The 16995-nt window shown below is 40.2% G+C and overlaps 2 protein-coding genes across 2 annotated transcripts in view; one reads left to right on the forward strand and one right to left on the reverse strand.

Annotated features, from left to right (window-relative positions):
- Positions 1–5465, reverse strand: part of LOC146681002 (glycerol-3-phosphate dehydrogenase, mitochondrial-like) — a 36283-nt gene extending 30818 nt beyond the window's left edge. Inside the window, exon 1 of the mRNA XM_085447850.1 lies at positions 5341–5465. The gene's annotated coding sequence lies outside the window, so the exon portion shown is untranslated. The remainder of the gene's footprint in view (positions 1–5340) is intronic.
- Positions 5466–6070: 605 nt separating this feature from the next.
- On the forward strand, positions 6071–13061 carry LOC146681003 (nuclear receptor subfamily 4 group A member 2-like). The gene is made up of 8 exons (XM_085448965.1): positions 6071–6208; positions 6292–6337; positions 6488–7311; positions 8434–8563; positions 8665–8822; positions 8930–9129; positions 9244–9422; positions 11743–13061. The coding sequence occupies exons 3-8, from the start codon at positions 6493–6495 to the stop codon at positions 12000–12002; spliced, it is 1746 nt and encodes a 581-aa protein (XP_085305091.1). The 5' UTR covers positions 6071–6208; positions 6292–6337; positions 6488–6492; the 3' UTR covers positions 12003–13061.
- The last annotated feature ends 3934 nt before the right edge of the window (positions 13062–16995 follow it).

Consider the following 16995-nt stretch of genomic DNA (forward strand, 5'->3'; position numbering starts at 1 on the left):
AGAGAGTAGAGACACCTGGGTTAGCAGGCTTTTGACATGCCAGGCATGCCAGTCTGTGAGGTAGTATGCAGATAAAGGGAAGGTGGGAGGGTCCAAAAGCTGCAAGTCAGGATGAAAGAGACAAGTTTATTCGCCATGTGACATTTAAAGTATCGGAAAAAACAACTGGCAAAATTATCAATAAGGAAAATACTGTTAGCTAAACCTCCTGAATGGAAAAATTATTATGTGTATCCAGCAGAGCAGGATTAAATGGTAAATGTAATTGTATAGTGCTTTACTTGGTCCCTAAGGTCATTCACACACTGGTGATGGCAAGCTACATTGTAGCCACAGCCATCCTGGGGCGAGGCTGCCGGACACTGGTGCCACCGGGCCTTCTGACCACCCGTAGGCAACGGGTGAAGTGTCTTGCCCAAGGACACAACGACCAAGACTGTCGGAGCCAGGGCTCGAACCGGCAACCTTGCGATTACAGGACAAACTGCCAACTCTTGAGCCACGATCGCCCGTCAACACATTCAGCACACTTTCATAAGTAACTGCTGCCCAGCAGGGCATTCAAACTGTGGAGGAAAACCAGGAGAGCTGCAAAAACTTCAAGTTTCAGGCGCTCTTCTGAGTCCTGTTAAACATGCAAACACAGACCTGATCCTAGGAAGTCGCTTACGTTGATTTTATCTTTGATGACAGCTGTCATGGCTTTTGTGTTTCTATGCTAGTTTAGTGGCTCCTTTTGTTTTTGAAAATGTGTTTTTGCTATTTTCCCTCATCATTTATTTTATCCTCTGTCAACAGTCTCTCTTTATATTCCACTTCATCTTCTTGGTATTGTAATATTTAGTCACCATTTTTTGTGATGTCTTTCTGTTTCCTTAGTTGGGTTCCTGTGGTTGTCTGGCCCTCCCCTTTTTGGAATGTCATTCTGTTTCTATCGTGTTTCTATGTTTGCTTATTTGCATCAAGTCTGCATGTCTTAGTGCGTCTCAGTGTTAGCCATTTCCTGTTTTATTTTGATAGTCTTGTGTACCTCGTATTGAGTTTTACCTTCCCTATTTTACCTGATGTAAGTTGTGTTCCCTGGTGTTTCCCATCTCCCTAGTTACCTGTTGCAGATTTATTTTCAGAGTCTCTCTCTGTTTTTTGTCGCGTCCTCCCCCACATGGAAGTGTGTTTTCACTGTCCAGCACTCTCTGACTTTTCCTCCAAGTAAGTTCCCTGTTAAGCATATTTTTGGCCTTTTGTTTTTAATGGACTGCTAGCAATAAAGCTGTGATTTTATCAAGTCCTGTCTCCTGAGTCTTGCATTGGGATCAACTTCTTGCTTTCCACACTGCTGAACCGTGGCAATAGCAGCTAAAACCTGTTTAACTTCAAACAAAGCTAAAGATTATAAGGTGAGATGTGACATGTAGGGTAAACAGACTGTTCTCTCTGTTGAGGTCAGGAAAGCGATTCCGCTCCCTGAAGACCAACACAGAGAGACTGAGGAGGAGCTTCTTCCCGCAGGCGATACGGTCTCTCAATCACACCACCACACAGTACTGACCCACACATATAGTTCTTACACACACACTGGACTTTCTGGACATTGTTTTCACTTCATCACTTAAATCACTTTAAGCATATTTGCACTGCACAAGACATAATGTGGATTGCACAACACTGGTCACTATATTCTTCATTTCCAGTTAATACTTGTACAGTATTTTTTTTTTCTTTAGGTCACGAGCAGTTGTCTAAGCATTTCACTGCATATCGTACTGTGTATGACTGTGTACGTGACAAATAAAAATTTGAATTTGAATTTGAAAAACATGTTCAATTCGATGTGGATCCTAATGCAACGGCTTATTTCTACAACAATATCAGCATTTTTCCTGACCACTCAAAAATGTTTTGGCATCCCACTAAAGGAAAACCACCAAATTTATATATTAAGTTTAAATAACGAAGAAAAAAACACATATTTTTGGAATTTCTAGCTCAGATGAGAGAAGGCATAAAAACTTCAGAAGAAAAAGATCAGAAGACTTACATTAAATGGCCTTGGGGCAGGCCTCTTCATTAGCCTTACATCATAGCGGTTGCCTGGTGAGCTAAATAGGTGATCACTGTTATTTCTAACAATATATTTATATGTATATGTGGAACAAAAAGGCTCACTCTCAACCAAGAAAACCCCTGAATGTGAATCCAAATTCCATGTCTACTGGAACATATCAGTAAATCATTTAGATGTCCACAAACCTTTGGCCACTAAGTGTAATTCTACCTGTGTAAAAAGGGACTACAGAAGGAACAGTTTCATCATTAATCTACCCATCGATTACTGCCTAACATTACACGATCATCGGGTGTATAAAATGGTAGCAAATAGTAAGTGCTGATGTTTAACAAAGAAAAAAGCAGCAAATCTCAGCAAAGAAGAAGCAGAACTTTTTAGCATCAAATGCATAACATGCCAAAAAAACATAATTTCTTCAGCTCTCTGACAAAGGAAGTATAAAGTCTAACCAGGTTACATGCAGTAAATAACTATAATTAAAACTCATCTGGTCAGGTTTTACAGGTTACATCAGAGAAAATAATACTTGAAGAAAATGCAACTAAAATTGATCCCCAATGAATATGATGATGTTGACTCTTTAATATTCTGATAATGAGTCTGTGCCGTAACGAGCACGACGTGACACACATTGCTCTGCACGCCGGCCCACGAATTTCAATTCCCATCAGGTGAGCCCCAGTAAAGTATTTGCATTCCTACTGTAACGTACGCCGAAAAACAAGTTTCCAGGGAGCGCAGTGCACCGCAGCAGATTCTAATGCATTTTAATAAAGCAGATGGCCCAAAGGTCAACAAGCAGTTTGCTGTAATTAATGACCTATTACATGTAGCATACCACTGTGGCAGCCAGACATTAGCCACACAAACGCTGTCTTTTATTATTTTTACTGCCAACTTTTGACCAAATTCTAAACTTTACCTCTCAAAACAACAACTACAAATTAATAACAGTATCAACTTTTTTCACACCTATAAGTCAGGCTGAAGTTTGCCTTCTTCTGAATTTTGTTTGGGTGAATTAAAACATGTTCAAAAGACATCAAAATCAAACAAACAGTCATTTTGCTTGAAGTGTCCAGTCCCAGTCTGCATTTTATCTTCTAGTTATTACACCACGATGTACCAAATAGGCATGGACTCTACAGGGCTTCAAGCAGTCTTTGAAAAAAGATTTTAGTCGAAGTAAAGCTTCTGAACCTTCACGTCAAAATGAGCCAGCTGATGCGGTGTGGTATCTAAACAGCGCCTCCCTTTGAAAGTTTCCAAGCAAGCCTGGATGGAAAGAAGCCAAGGGACACACCCAGAGAGAGTACATCAGTAAATGCCATCTTAGTTGTTGACTGGGTTTAACTATTAATGGCGATCGTGGCTCAAGAGTTGGGAGTTCGCCTTGTAATCGGAAGGTTGCCGGTTCGAGCTCCAGCTTGGTCTCGGTCGTTGTGTCCTTGAGCAAGACACTTCACCTGTTGCCTACTGGTGGTGGTCAGACACCAGTGGTGCCAGTGTCCGGCAGCCTCGCCTCTGTCAGTACGCCCCAGGGTGGCTGTGGCTACAATGTAGCTTGCCATCACAAGTGTGTGAATGGGTGGATGACTGGATGTGTAAAGCGCTTTGGGGTCCTTAGGGACTAGTAAAGCGCTATACAAATACAGGCCATTTACCATTTATTAGCAATTACCCAACAGCCAGATATCAATTAACAAAGCACAATTTCGCTATGTTAACTTTAACTAGGCTAAATTACGCAATCTGTGTGAAAACCTGCATTAAGACTAGGTGAGTCTGACAAATTTAGCTCAGTGTGCAATTTATTGCCTCCAAAAGTCCAGCAGGGGGCGACTTTCCTACTTTCAAAAACAAATCTGACAGCCCTGATACGTCTTCCTTGACCAATGGCCTCAGTAAGCACTATTCTAATATGTTTATGGTCCCAATCACAAGTTTAAATCATTACTTAAAAGAACATGATGCTAATTTTGAAGATTAAGGTCCCATTTGTGGTCCACATCACTGGTCCACATAATGTGGACACCAACAAAGTGACGATGAAAATAATTAGCCTGACGTTTCACAATGAGACCAGTCGCTCCATCGTTCCACTTTTTTTCTTTTTCCAAAAAGAAAAAAATCTTTTCCAAAAGTGTACAAATGTCATGCTATGTTTGTGCTGGCTACGTGTTCAAAGATTAAACACTAGTTTGTTTCTCACAGACAGGAATAAATTATACCAATTAACTAAAAACCCTCAAAGACAAGGTATTGCACCAGCTGTGTGGGGCAATCTGGAATATTTAAACATGAGCACTAGCCCAGACTTTCACAATCGGTGCCTCCTTTAGTGCTGTGATGTCAAACTCAAAAAATCTATTACATAGCTATTTACTTTGGTGTAGCATGAATGGCCATGTGGGAGGTGTTTATCAGTTAAGATAAAGCTAAAACCTTTGAAATATAGTTAAAAGGCCAAAATGTACACCCTCATTCCTGCTTTTTGAAGTTGACCGGTTGGAGTCCAGGCCGATTCTGGCCCCCGGACCTCAGGTTTGACACCCCTGATTTTGTGAGTGAAGCAACTAGGACTCTTAAACTCTATGTTATTAACATGGCACACCATATTCATGCCACTACTGGTGTCTTCGTGTCACTGGGGAAAGTCACCAGCTTTCACTTAGAGCAGCCTGCAGGCTCATTATGAATCCGGAAGAGGAGGAGGGGGTGATTTTTATGAAGAAACACGTGAAATTTGTGGCTTTTTCTTTTAATTCAAAATGTCCTACTTGGGAGTGTTTGCTTTTAACAGCAGGTGGTGATATGCCGATGCAGGTACGCCGGGCCACACAAGAGGAAGTCGGTTTGATCTTTAACTGTTGTCCTGCCGTGGATCAAAATGTAAGCGATCAGTGTCGGTGTGGTCTCTGAGGGGGGAGATTACTGTTGACCTTCGCCTTTACGTTGTAAAAAAGAAGAAGAAGAAAAAAAAGGCTACATACACTTCAAAGGGTGTGTGAAATATTTAGCCGTTCACGCGGGCTTAAATAGCCTAAAAAGACACGTAAATATGGCCCGTGTTTAGCTCCACGAACACGATAAAACTGAAGGGTAGTCTCTCAGCCCTATAGCGGCTAGCGAAGAAAAATTCGCAGATGTTCTGCTTTTTTTTCCTTTATTGGGGTCGGGAAAGAAAAGAAAAACACGGGTTAGACAATCATTTAGAGCGGCTTTAAAATGTCCGAAAATCACCGGGTGACACAACAAACATTCCCACTTACAGGACTTGGTGCTTCGTGGCTGGATAAAAGTCGCTCGGGGCGATGCAGGGCGGCGACTGGGAGCATCGGTAGCTATCCAAACCGTAGCTTGAGTGAGCGCTTGACAGCTACAACCAGGAAGCCCGGCGGGCACGTCGAGCGATGTCGGGGAGAGCCAATCGGAGGGCGGAGCTCGGCTGAGAGCGTCCAATTGGGTTCGAGCGGAGGCGGTGCCACGTAAATTGATGTAAGGCAAAGGCAGGATTGCGCAACTCCGCTCTTTTCTTCATCCTCCCTGGGGATAATAACAACGAGCCAGCTGTCGTTTCCTCTGTTATTTAGGACAGAAGGCGTGCACATATAAGTAAACCAAGCACCCTGCAGATTAAAGCATGTGTAGTAGTATTCTTGTGTTTTTAAAAACTACATAAAAAGTGTAATTTTATATACTTTTACACACGTTTACAACTAGATAAGTCCAATCTGAATCCCCCACTGCAGCCGTACATCTATTAAAACTACATTAAACTTAATTATAAACATAATTTCCAAATTCACTGAGCCGCTTTCTAACCACACACACACACACACACACACACACACACACACACACACACACACACACACACACACACACACACACACTCTCACACCACCCCTCTGTGGCCAGTGCGTGCGTAATGGGGCTTGGAGCGCGTAAGCACGTAAACAAAAGCACATTGTCGGTGCCACTGGCAGCCAGTCTGCAAAGCCAAAGAGTGGCTGAAGTGAACAGTCATTTCCATCGCTCCGTCCATACAGCCAGAGAGCTTCAGAAGATCCACGAGCAGCAACACAGTAGGGATGGGATTACTCACCAGCGTCCTCCCGCACTGGATCCACATCTAAGGTAGTGGAAATGTTACTCTTTTGAGTTTAAATGGGGGGACTGGGCTCGCTAACAAATTATCTGTTGTTTCTGTTTCGTGCCAGGAGACGTTTGGGGCACAATAGGAGGTTGTGGAAAATCAATTGTAAGGTGAGTTTGCTTGTTTCACCTTAAAAAAATATTATAATTAAATATATCAACAAAAAAGCATTGACGGTGAATTCCAGCGACATTGCCTCACTAGAGCATCACTTTATCGCACTTTTAAACACGTTTCATCATCTGCGTGTGTTGTTGCAGTGATCATGCCGTGCGTCCAGACCCAGTGCGGCTCGTCGCCTCAAGGAGCCAGCCCAGCCTCCCAGAGCTCCGGCGGAGAGCGCAGCTGCGACTTCCTCACTCCGGAGTTTGTCAAGTTCAGCATGGATCTTACTAACAGTGAAGTGTCGGCTGGAGCCTCGGGCCCCACCTTCGGCCCCCTGGCGGACTCTTACGGCTCTGGGTACGACGTAAAGCCCCCGTGTCTGTTTCAGATGCAGGTCCAGGGGGAGCTGCCGTGCGTCAAGGTGGAGGATGCGCACGGGTGCCCGCGCTATCAACCGAATCAGCACCCAGCGCACCAGTCAGACGAGCTCCTTTCTTCCCCGAGCCCCGTTTATTACTACCGCTCCCCCTCCCCGCACTCCTCCCTCACGCCCAACTTCCAGCTTCCGTCGGGACACATTTGGGAGGACTCCGGCTCCCTGTACAGCTTTCGGCAGGACTATTTGGCGACGCACAGGAAAAACGCGCTGTCCAGGTTTTCCCTGCTGTCCCTAAAACACGCGCAACACGACGGCCAGAGTTCGTCCACGTGCCAGGTGAAGTTTGACGGAGCTCTGGCGCACCAGCAGCTGGAAACACCCACCGTTTTGGGCTCCACCGGCCTGGGCAAACAGAGCGGTGTTGGATTTGCTCACCCACTCCATCTCGCGCACGGCCACCACTTTATGGAATACCAAACTTCTTCTGCGCCCGGCCGAGGACCGCTGAGCTCAGAGGGGGTGTGCGCGGTATGCGGGGATAACGCAGCCTGCCAGCACTACGGAGTGCGCACCTGCGAGGGCTGCAAGGGGTTCTTCAAGGTTTGTTTTCAGTGAAGGCTTAATACAAATCTGCAGTTTTAAAGGAAACTCTGAAGATCTGAAAGTTGTTTTTTATGGATATTTACTCCCTTTTTTAGCACAAAAGTCTTCCAACATTTCTGTGAAAAATATGATGAAAAAATAACTACACACCCACGGGAATTATATCCCATAATGCAACTCTAATTCCAAGTAATTGGCTATAATATAAAGCTTCCCCCGGGGAGCTCTGACCGGCCTTCTAAATTGGACAATAGACTCCAGAGGCACGTTTTGTTCTCTTGGTCTCTTGACACGCGCGTTAAACGTCGCGAATGTCCTGTATGAAAATGGTCACCAACGTGCCGTGAATCAAAACCTTCTCCTTCGTCTTTCACTGGGAGATTCCCCGGGGCCAGTCTCCAAATTATGAATGACCACGACCCTCTATTTACCCAGACCTGCCTGTCCGACTGCTCAGTGCCTCAGATGGCCCACAGGAGCAAGAGTGCTGCCACTAATTTTGAAGGAACAATTTAACCCCTTGTTAGGTTACTTTTACCTTTCTTATCTTTCTAAAATGGCTCAAAAGTATTTTTTTTAACAATGAGCCCTCTGAGATGTATTGTCATGACAGTATGTTTATAAAAAAAAGTCCGCTATTACTATTGTTATGTCTCTTCTTGTTGTTTCTTTCATAGGGACCTTTTTTTTTTTGTTCCTTTTTCTCATATTAGATCTTTTAAAAGATCCATATGGCTCCATATTTCAGACTAATCCACCAGCACACGTTTCTAGAGACCAAAATTGTGCTTTAATTTGAAAATTTTACAAGAAAATTTCCAAAAATCTCTTACTAGAAAAAGAAAAGGTACTGTGTAAAGTTTTAGTGAACAGCAGCAAGTGGTAGATGTGTTTAGAGCACTGAAAGTTGTTTCAAGTTTTTAAGAAACACACCAACAAGTCAGATTTTTATTAACCAAAGAGTCCTTTAACCATCAGGTGTGTTTGCTGGATCAGGAAGAAGACTGATGTAAATTCAACCACACCTCAGCCCGAGAGCCATGAACCTATTAAAGTGCAGGATTGTATTTTTCAAAAGGTATATAGAGTAATATGCAGATTCTTCTTCTCTCTGTGCAGCGCACAGTGCAAAAAAATGCCAAGTATGTGTGCTTGGCTGCCAAAAGCTGCCCTGTGGACAAACGCAGAAGGAACCGATGCCAATATTGCCGTTTCCAGAAGTGCCTCGCAGTGGGAATGGTCAAAGAAGGTAAACTGATAGAGCCAAAAAGCTTCTTAAACCATTATTCTTGGTGCCGTTTAGGAGGTCAGAGCTGAAAAGTGTCGCCCTCTTCATCTTTTCCTCTGCAGTGGTGAGGACAGACAGCCTGAAAGGTCGAAGAGGTCGCTTGCCGTCCAAACCCAGAGCTCTTCCAGACGCCTCCTCACCTGGCAGCGCCCTCCTGAGCGCCCTCATCAGGGCGCATGTGGAGTCCAATCCTCCACCTTCTCGCCTGGACTACTCCAAAGTAAGTAAAACTGACACTGTTGATATACGACTAAGACATAGTAGAGTTATAATCATTGGTATCCTCCTTCCTTCCAATCTGATCCGACCGGTGACCTTTAAATGCAGTTTAAAGAGAATCCAGGAAGTCCCCCAGGAGACGATGCTCAGCATGTCCGCCAGTTTTATGACCTCCTGACCAGATCGATAGAGGTTATTCGGGGTTGGGCGCAGAAGATCCCGGGTTTCACCTCTCTACCTAAACATGACCAAGACCTTCTCTTCTACTCTGCCTTCCTGGAACTTTTTGTTTTACGGTTGTCGTACAGGTAAATAACCTTTTACACATTTTATATAGAATTTATTTGCCTATTTACTTATTTATTTATTCACCTCTGCCCTCCAGCTTCACACGTTAACCACAGGCTGTTGTAACATTTCAGATCCAACCCAGAAGATGGGAAACTGATCTTCTGTGACGGGTCAGTGTGGCACCGGCTCCAGTGTCTGCGGGGCTTTGGCGAATGGATTGACAGTATTGTTGAATTTTCTGCCAATCTGCAGAGGATGAACTTGGACGTCTCCACCTTCTCCTGTATATGCACCCTCGCCCTGGTCACCGGTGAGACGTCCAAGAACATTTTCCGCTTCATGCGATTTACAAAGCTTAAAGACATAACCGATAAATGCTACATTCAAGTGACCCTGGATTATCTATTTTGATAATATTCAACATGGGAATGTTACCATTTATAATATTTTTTGTCATTAACACAGCTCCAGTTTAAAAAAAGAAAAATCAAAATAAAGATAAAAGAACAATATTGTATAATCAGTCACATTATTAAATCATGCCAGGATGTGAAGCTTTAATTTACTGAGGATAAACTTTCCTGAATGTGAACTACATGTTTAAGGGATGACAAGTAAGCTGGACTGATTGTTATTGATTTAGTTTCTCTAAATCTAGAGAAAATCTAGCGAAACTTGGCAAAAGGTGTGCAATTTTACATAATTTGTGACGCCATGTTCAAATTCAAATTCAAATTCAAATTTTATTTGTCACGTACACAGTCATACACAGTACGATATGTAGTGAAATGCTTGGACAACTGCTTGTGACCTAAAGAAAACAAAAAAGGAAAAGGCTATGAATAAGATAGGAAATAAATATGAAAAAATAAAAAGGTTAAATTTAACTAGGAAGGAATAAAATATAAATTAAGGTTAAAAATGAAATAACTGTACAACACAAATTAGAATGAAGGGTAAATTTAACTGGGAAAGAATAAGATAACATATATAAATTAAAGTTGAAAATAAAATAACTGTACAACAAAATACACAATATAGAACTATATAAGAATGTATGAAGAAATATAAATAAATATATACACAATAACAGCAGCGTGATTTAAGTAATGAAGTGAAAACAATGTCCAGAATGTCCAGTGTGTGTAAGAACTGTATGTGTGGGTCAGTACTGTGTGGTGGTGTGATTGAGAGACCGTATCGCCTGCGGGAAGAAGCTCGTCCTCAGTCTCTCTGTGTTGGTCTTCAGGGAGCGGAATCGCTTTCCTGACCTCAACAGAGAGAACAGTCTGTTGTTGGGATGGCTGAGGTCCTTCACGATCTTGTAGAATGATAAGTGCAATAATTAGTGTAACTGGTTTAAATAGTTATCTAAAAGTTCCAAGTAATTAGCCCAGATTAAAGGGTAATGGCTGGAAATAGTGAAAAAAACAACAAACAACAACAAAACAATAGTTTGTTTGACAACTTGTTGATAAAAGTTATGGATAAATTGTTAGTCATTTAATTATGGTTGAAATAGTTAGCAAATTATAATAACTAACTTTCTAGTTAAAATAGATAAATATCTTAAAAATGATTTAAAAGTAATGGATACGTTTCTATTAGCTAAATATGACTGCGAAAAAGTAAAGACAACAGCTAAAGTTAGCTAAAAGCAAAGACGTAATATTATATAGAATCTTTTAAAATAACAAAAATGGTAAAAACAAAAACTTTTGGGGAATAATTAGTTTAAGGTAATTTAATAGTGTAATTTGTTTTTTTAAAAAGTGGTTGAAATAAAGAAAACAGAATTGATAAAAGTAAATTGTTTAAATAGATTTGTTAGCAACAACCAGAGGCTCAAAAAATGTTTGATTAAATTTATTGGATAAATGTTTGCTATAATTAGCTAAACTTATCAGCTAATTAACATTACAGACAGTAATGATTGGAAAAGCACTGACACTACTACCTAAACAAAAATCTCTTTAGTCTACAATTTATATGATAATGGTTGAAATGTGGTTCATATAATTAATTTAAAAAAAAAAGTTAATATGGGATAAATAGTTTTTAAAATGTTATTAAAATTAATAGTTAGCATAATTAGCTAAACTGACTACTAAAAGGTTAGCTAAAAGTAATTGGGTAGAAAAACTAGTTAAAGCTAATTTGAAATAGTAAAAGAAAACTAGTTGAAATAGCTAAAAGTTTGAGACAAATGAGTTTGTTAGCTAAGTTGAGGCCCGATAAGTGGGCTTTAAAATTGAATAAATTATTAATATAATTAGTCAAACCTATTTGCTAACCAACAGTAACAGATAGCATGGCAAAATCTTAGCTAAACATAATGACTGGAAAAGTATTGAAAATTATACCCAAGCAAAACAATCTTAAATATGCGATTTATAAGATGAATTGAATGGTTGAAATTTGGTTGATAAAACTGAATTTTTAAAAGTTCACATTCTTTGTTATTTTAGAACAAAAGCCTTGAGATGAATGTAGCTACCAAAAGTCTGATTTACAAGTAGTAATTTTACTTAATGAAATTATTGTAGCACCAGTTAAAAGGTAATAAAAGAATTCAATATATCCTGGTTAACTTTGTAAAGTTAGTTCATTTTTTATTTAATTCTCTACAGAGCGGCATGGACTGAAGGAGCCAAAGAAAGTTGAGGAGCTACAGAGCAGCGTGGTCAGGTGCTTGAAGGACGGTGGGACAAGCGCGGATGGAGGCTCGAGCTGTTGGTCCAATCATTTGTCCAGACTTTTGGAAAAGCTGCCGGAACTTCGCACTCTGTGCATCCAGGGCCTGCAGAGGATTTTCTACCTGAAGCTGGAGGATCTGGTGCCGCCACCAGCCATCATAGATAAGTTATTCCTCGACACGTTGCCATTTTAGAGACAAGAAAGGAGACACACAGGGAAACGGTTTTCTGTGGTTTTCTCGCCGAGGACACTGTAAGACCCCTTTTGCTTTGTTCCCGATAATAATTGCTGACTATCTGGATGTTGTGCGCAAAAAAATAAGAAACAAAAACATTTTTAAAAAGTTATACCGAACCAGAAGATCACATTGGGATGAGAACAAGTGAAATGAGAAGTGGAAGCAATTTAATCCAAGAATTGTGACCACTTAATTTCTAAATATAACTTCACTGAAGCATGCTGATGACTTTGAAAAAAAGGATTAATTTCATTGCAAGACTGAAATAAGCTTTTCCTACCATTATTACTCTGTACAGCGTGATTTAATGAGCCCGTCAGGCCAAGATTATGGACTGCAAGTGACTCAGACGACTTTATTTTACGCTTTCTCCTGCTACTCATTGTGTACAAAGGCATTTTGATACGAGACAAGGCGTCCCATCATGTTTATTAGTGATTAATAATATTCATTAACCTCTGTTGTCTTCTCAGAGTAAGATGTCATTGTCCACACTTTCATAAATAAAAGACTAAATGAAGTTACACTGGCTGGACTGCCGGGCCTTCTATCATTTATTTGAAACTATGGTTGGACATTTGATTTTTAATCGCAGGAAATGCAGAGTCCCTTTAAAAATGTTATACTGAATTTAATAACAATTCTAATTACAATATATAACATTTAATTCAACTTTCTAACACCTACTGTTGTAAAAACGCATTCTTAAAGAGATTCAATTATTTTATTTTGCTGTTAAATTTTAATTATGTTTTCAAACTTATATGTAAGTTTGCATTTTTTAAATGTACTTATTGCATAGACCAAATTTATGTCACATTGTTTTTATGCAAAGGTCATTCTTTCTGTACGTGTTGGTTCGTATTAATGCAATTTTTTTTTTTGCTTATTATTTTTTATGCATGCAAAAATGCCATAAAGTACTCACCCATACGAACACATTATGGGTAGCTGGCTGCATTTGTGTGAAATGCTGCAACACAGTTTATTGAAAATTTGCACGATTCATGCAGGAAACAGTAAATATGGATGCTAACGCCTGCCAGTAAGATGAAAAGAAGTAAAAGTAATATGAGCAGTGTTTCTCCTCTTTAGTTAATTTGCCAGTTTTTTCTGATAAGTAATGAGAAAAGCAAACTTTGGAGATCCATTAAAAAATAAGCTATAAGAAACCGTATGTGTGCCTGTATATGAATGTAAAGGTCACACTGGCACTGTTTTTTCAAAGTTGGCAGAGTTTACACAGAATTTTCCAAGGCATGACTGCGTGTGTGTGTGTGCGTGTGTGTGTGTGTGTGTGTGTGTGTGTGTGTGTGTGTGTGTGTTTTCTGGCCGTCGGCTGCCTGACATTTCTGCAGCCCTTTGGTTAGATGTGGCATTAAAGAAGTCAGTTTCTGCTGCCGTTGGCAAAGATAAAGGCCCAGGATTCAGCATCTACACCAAGAAAGGCCAAACAGAGCAAATAAATGGAGGCGCCGGTGCTGAATATATCCTACGACCTCATGTTGCTCCTGTCCATATGATTAAAATCTCTTCTAAAACATCACATTTTAAAAGACTTCAGTGAAAAGCCAAATCCTTTAAACAGCAGCCTAAACATTTTTAGTCATACATATGTAAATATTTCAAGTTATTCCAGCTGATTTGTACTCTGCAGCTGGTGACATGTGTTCTCTTCTATCTGGCTGAAAACATTGATTTCATGACTTGAAAAAAAGGTCTTATAGGATGATGTTCCCAAGGAGGTTTTAATAGGCCTGCAGGTCGATATCTGGGGCCGTTCGGGTGCCCCGGCGTGGCGAGCTGAGATAGAGATAAATCGATAACGGTATCTGAGAAACATCCAATTTATTCTGATGATGATGGTGACTGACAGGTGCAGAAAGCGAGTGCAATACAATAACTGATATTTAACAGCCAAACAGTGCTAGTTCCTATAGCACCTTTATAAATATGGACATTGAATTAAGGTCACAGACAGGAATGTTTTACAAAAATTAGCCTATAGGAAATCTATTGATCCACAAAGTCATGCTAGAGCATTATCGCATACACAGTATATGTCAGTGCCAAGTCCCTGCAGTACTGTAATACACTGCATAACCAAAAGTATTTAGACACCCCCATCTGGAGCTTTAAGGAAACTTGTGCAGCTGTTACCACTGGATCCCAGCCTCAAAGAAGATGTTGGCTTGAGTTTGAAATCATTTGCTATTCATATTGCTAATAACCAAAGAGCAAAACTACAGAGTGCAAGAAAAAGGAATTAAAAGTTCTTTCATGCACGGTCTACACAAAGATCAAGCAGCAGACAGTGTACCCAGGCTGTAGCTCATTGCAAAAAAGCACTTTTAATGTCCCATAACTGATATCAGGTGTAAGAACAACATGTAAAAGCACCTTTCATGTTGCATTTATGGATATTTAGCTCATAAAGGCCTCAAAGACTCCAAAATTCACTGTGTGTCAGTTAAATTAAATACGAAATATGGAGTACAAAAATAGGAACAAATGTTGAAGTAACCGGTACCCAATGATTTACTAATATAACATCTCCTAGTTGGTTCTTCTTTAATTCATCACTATCACTACAATAGTCCTGGAGTGATTAAGAGAAACAATGTGAACAATGGATCAACTACTTCACATTTTTATGTGATGTGTTAGCTTTGATGTACCCTCACTTTTAGCTAATGTTGTAGTCCTGTGTTGTATGGTGCGCTGACATGAGCAGCTAAAGGAGAGGATGCTGCAGGAAATTCATCGATAATTCACAGATGCAGCTTGCAGATTCTATCCGCCAGGATTCTCTTCCCCCCCTTAATTTCCCCAACTGTCCTAACAATCGCTTCTCAAACCTGTCATTCTGCAGCTTCTCAAAAGGCACCAGCAACTGCACCAGCTCTCTGTCACTGGAAATAGGTTTTGTTAGTTTAGGGAAGATGGGTTCAAGCAAACTCCCACACAGAAGGCTGGGCAGGAATTTTGAATGAAATGTACAAACTGAATTCCCCCAAAAGGTTGGTACGCTGTGTGATGCAGTGATTAAAAAAACGTATAAACTCATATTTTATTTGCAGTAGAACAAAGAAAGCATATTAAATGTTTAAACTAAGACAGTTTAATATTTTAATGAAAGGTTTAACTCGTACATTTGATTAAGTAAAACAGTAAAAGGTTGGAAAAGTAAGTGCTACCTGAAAAGAACGAACATCTTGCAGACAATCAAGTTCATTGGCAGCAGGTCAGCAACGTGATTGGGTATTAAAAAAAAAACAAAAAAACCCCAGCATTTTAAATAAATCACCAAAAAAAACACAAATTCTGGAACAATTTCAGAATAATGTCCTGTATGTATAGACTTTTGAATATCTCATCATCTACAGTTCATAATATCATCAAAAGATTCAGAAAATCTGGAGGAATCTCTGTGCGCAAAGCACAAGGCTGAAAATCAGTACTGGATTGGGATCTTCAGGCCCTCATACAGCATTACATCAAAAACAGTCACATTTCTGTTGTGGACATCAGTGAAAGAGCTCAAAAACACAAAAATAAAACTCATAAAAACTTGTATTATGCAAAGAAGATGTGTTACAGACTCTTGTCAAAAGAAGAGGGGTTGCTGCACAGTGCAAAACATCTGGTTTGTATCATTCTACAAGTAATCATTTGTTTTATTTTACTCCTTTCCGTTTCCACTTCCCATTTCCTCCTGCCTTCTGTATGTCCCTGTCTGTCACTTACTTTTTGCCAGCATTACCCTGGGAATACACTGGATTTAATGTCACGTTCCCATCACTGTTTTGTTCCATCCTTTGCACAGCTTCAAATCCCACTGGGAGCATTTCAGAAACAGAGCCTTTAGTTTGTGTGGGGTCTTTTATTTTGAAAATTCCCTGGATTCCCTATGTACTGCTTGTATCTGACTTCCTGCCCTCTTCACCTGCTCTGTGCAGCCTCCTAAAAAAATAGACCTGGCACCATGGGGACGCTTATAAAATACACAAGGAAGCATTGTGTTGAGTTGGCGCGATCAGCTTCAGTGGCACGTCAGAGCCATCAATTCAATTCAATTCAATTCAATTCAATCTTTATTGGCAGACTACATGTCCATAAAAACAAGACAAGAAACACACACACACAACTCCCCCCCCCCCCCCCCCCCACACACACACACAACACAAGGTATACACCATTAAATATATATATGTATATAAATAAGTATATAAAGCATTTGTAAAAATATAAAACCATAATATACATAAAACACAATTACTTAAAATAAATCAATAAATACACAAACACTTTAACCAGTGCTTTCTGAGACTGGATGAGTAACGGGAACCACTCACTGTCGGATCTGTAAGTGCTAAAATTATACTGTTACTCGAACCATCCAGTCGTTCTCTAAAACTGAACATTAACTTTCTTAAAAGTGCTTTAAAAGTCCAGACACCCACAGCTACAAACATCTGACTGGCACTACCACTTCTAGGTATCCTGCAAAGGATTCTCATCGCATCATTATGCAACATGCAGCTTCTGCATGCTACATTGTTTGTAGGATGACCACAAGGGGGCAGTATATAGCGGTGTGCAATACGCTTTAAACAAAGCCACTTTAACTGGAAGTGAACAAAAGCTGAATTTGCGTGCAATAGTATTTGCCTGCACATAGAGCTTACATCGTTGTCTGTATATGTCATCATCATCATTCATTTGCTCAGTAATAAAGTGACCGAGGTATTTCACCTTTTTATGAACTTCAAGAGTTTTTTGTGCCAGTTTAAACAAAGGGAAATTTAGCTGTTTATCCTGCTTGGTTCTACATATCAAAACAGCACTTTTAGCAGCATTGTACTCAATGTCATATTGCACACCATATTCAGTACAGACATTAAGAAGATCCTGTAACCCAGCACTGCTTGGACTAAAAACAACCAGG

Source organism: Copadichromis virginalis, linkage group LG23 (genome assembly GCF_057382275.1).
Source record: "Copadichromis virginalis isolate Kocher_CV1m ecotype Utaka linkage group LG23, C_Virginalis_male_GT1.1, whole genome shotgun sequence".
In the NCBI taxonomy this organism is placed as follows: Eukaryota; Metazoa; Chordata; class Actinopteri; order Cichliformes; family Cichlidae; genus Copadichromis; species Copadichromis virginalis.

Excerpts from the sequence above, each read along its gene's own strand:
- LOC146681003 (XM_085448965.1), top strand. The coding sequence starts at position 6,493 with ATGCCGTGCGTCCAGACCCAGTGCGGCTCGTCGCCTCAAGGAGCCAGC. Across the intron at positions 8,564-8,664 it reads AGTGGGAATGGTCAAAGAAG|TGGTGAGGACAGACAGCCTG; the intron begins GTAAACTGATAG and ends TTTCCTCTGCAG. Across the intron at positions 9,130-9,243 it reads GTTTTACGGTTGTCGTACAG|ATCCAACCCAGAAGATGGGA; the intron begins GTAAATAACCTT and ends GTAACATTTCAG.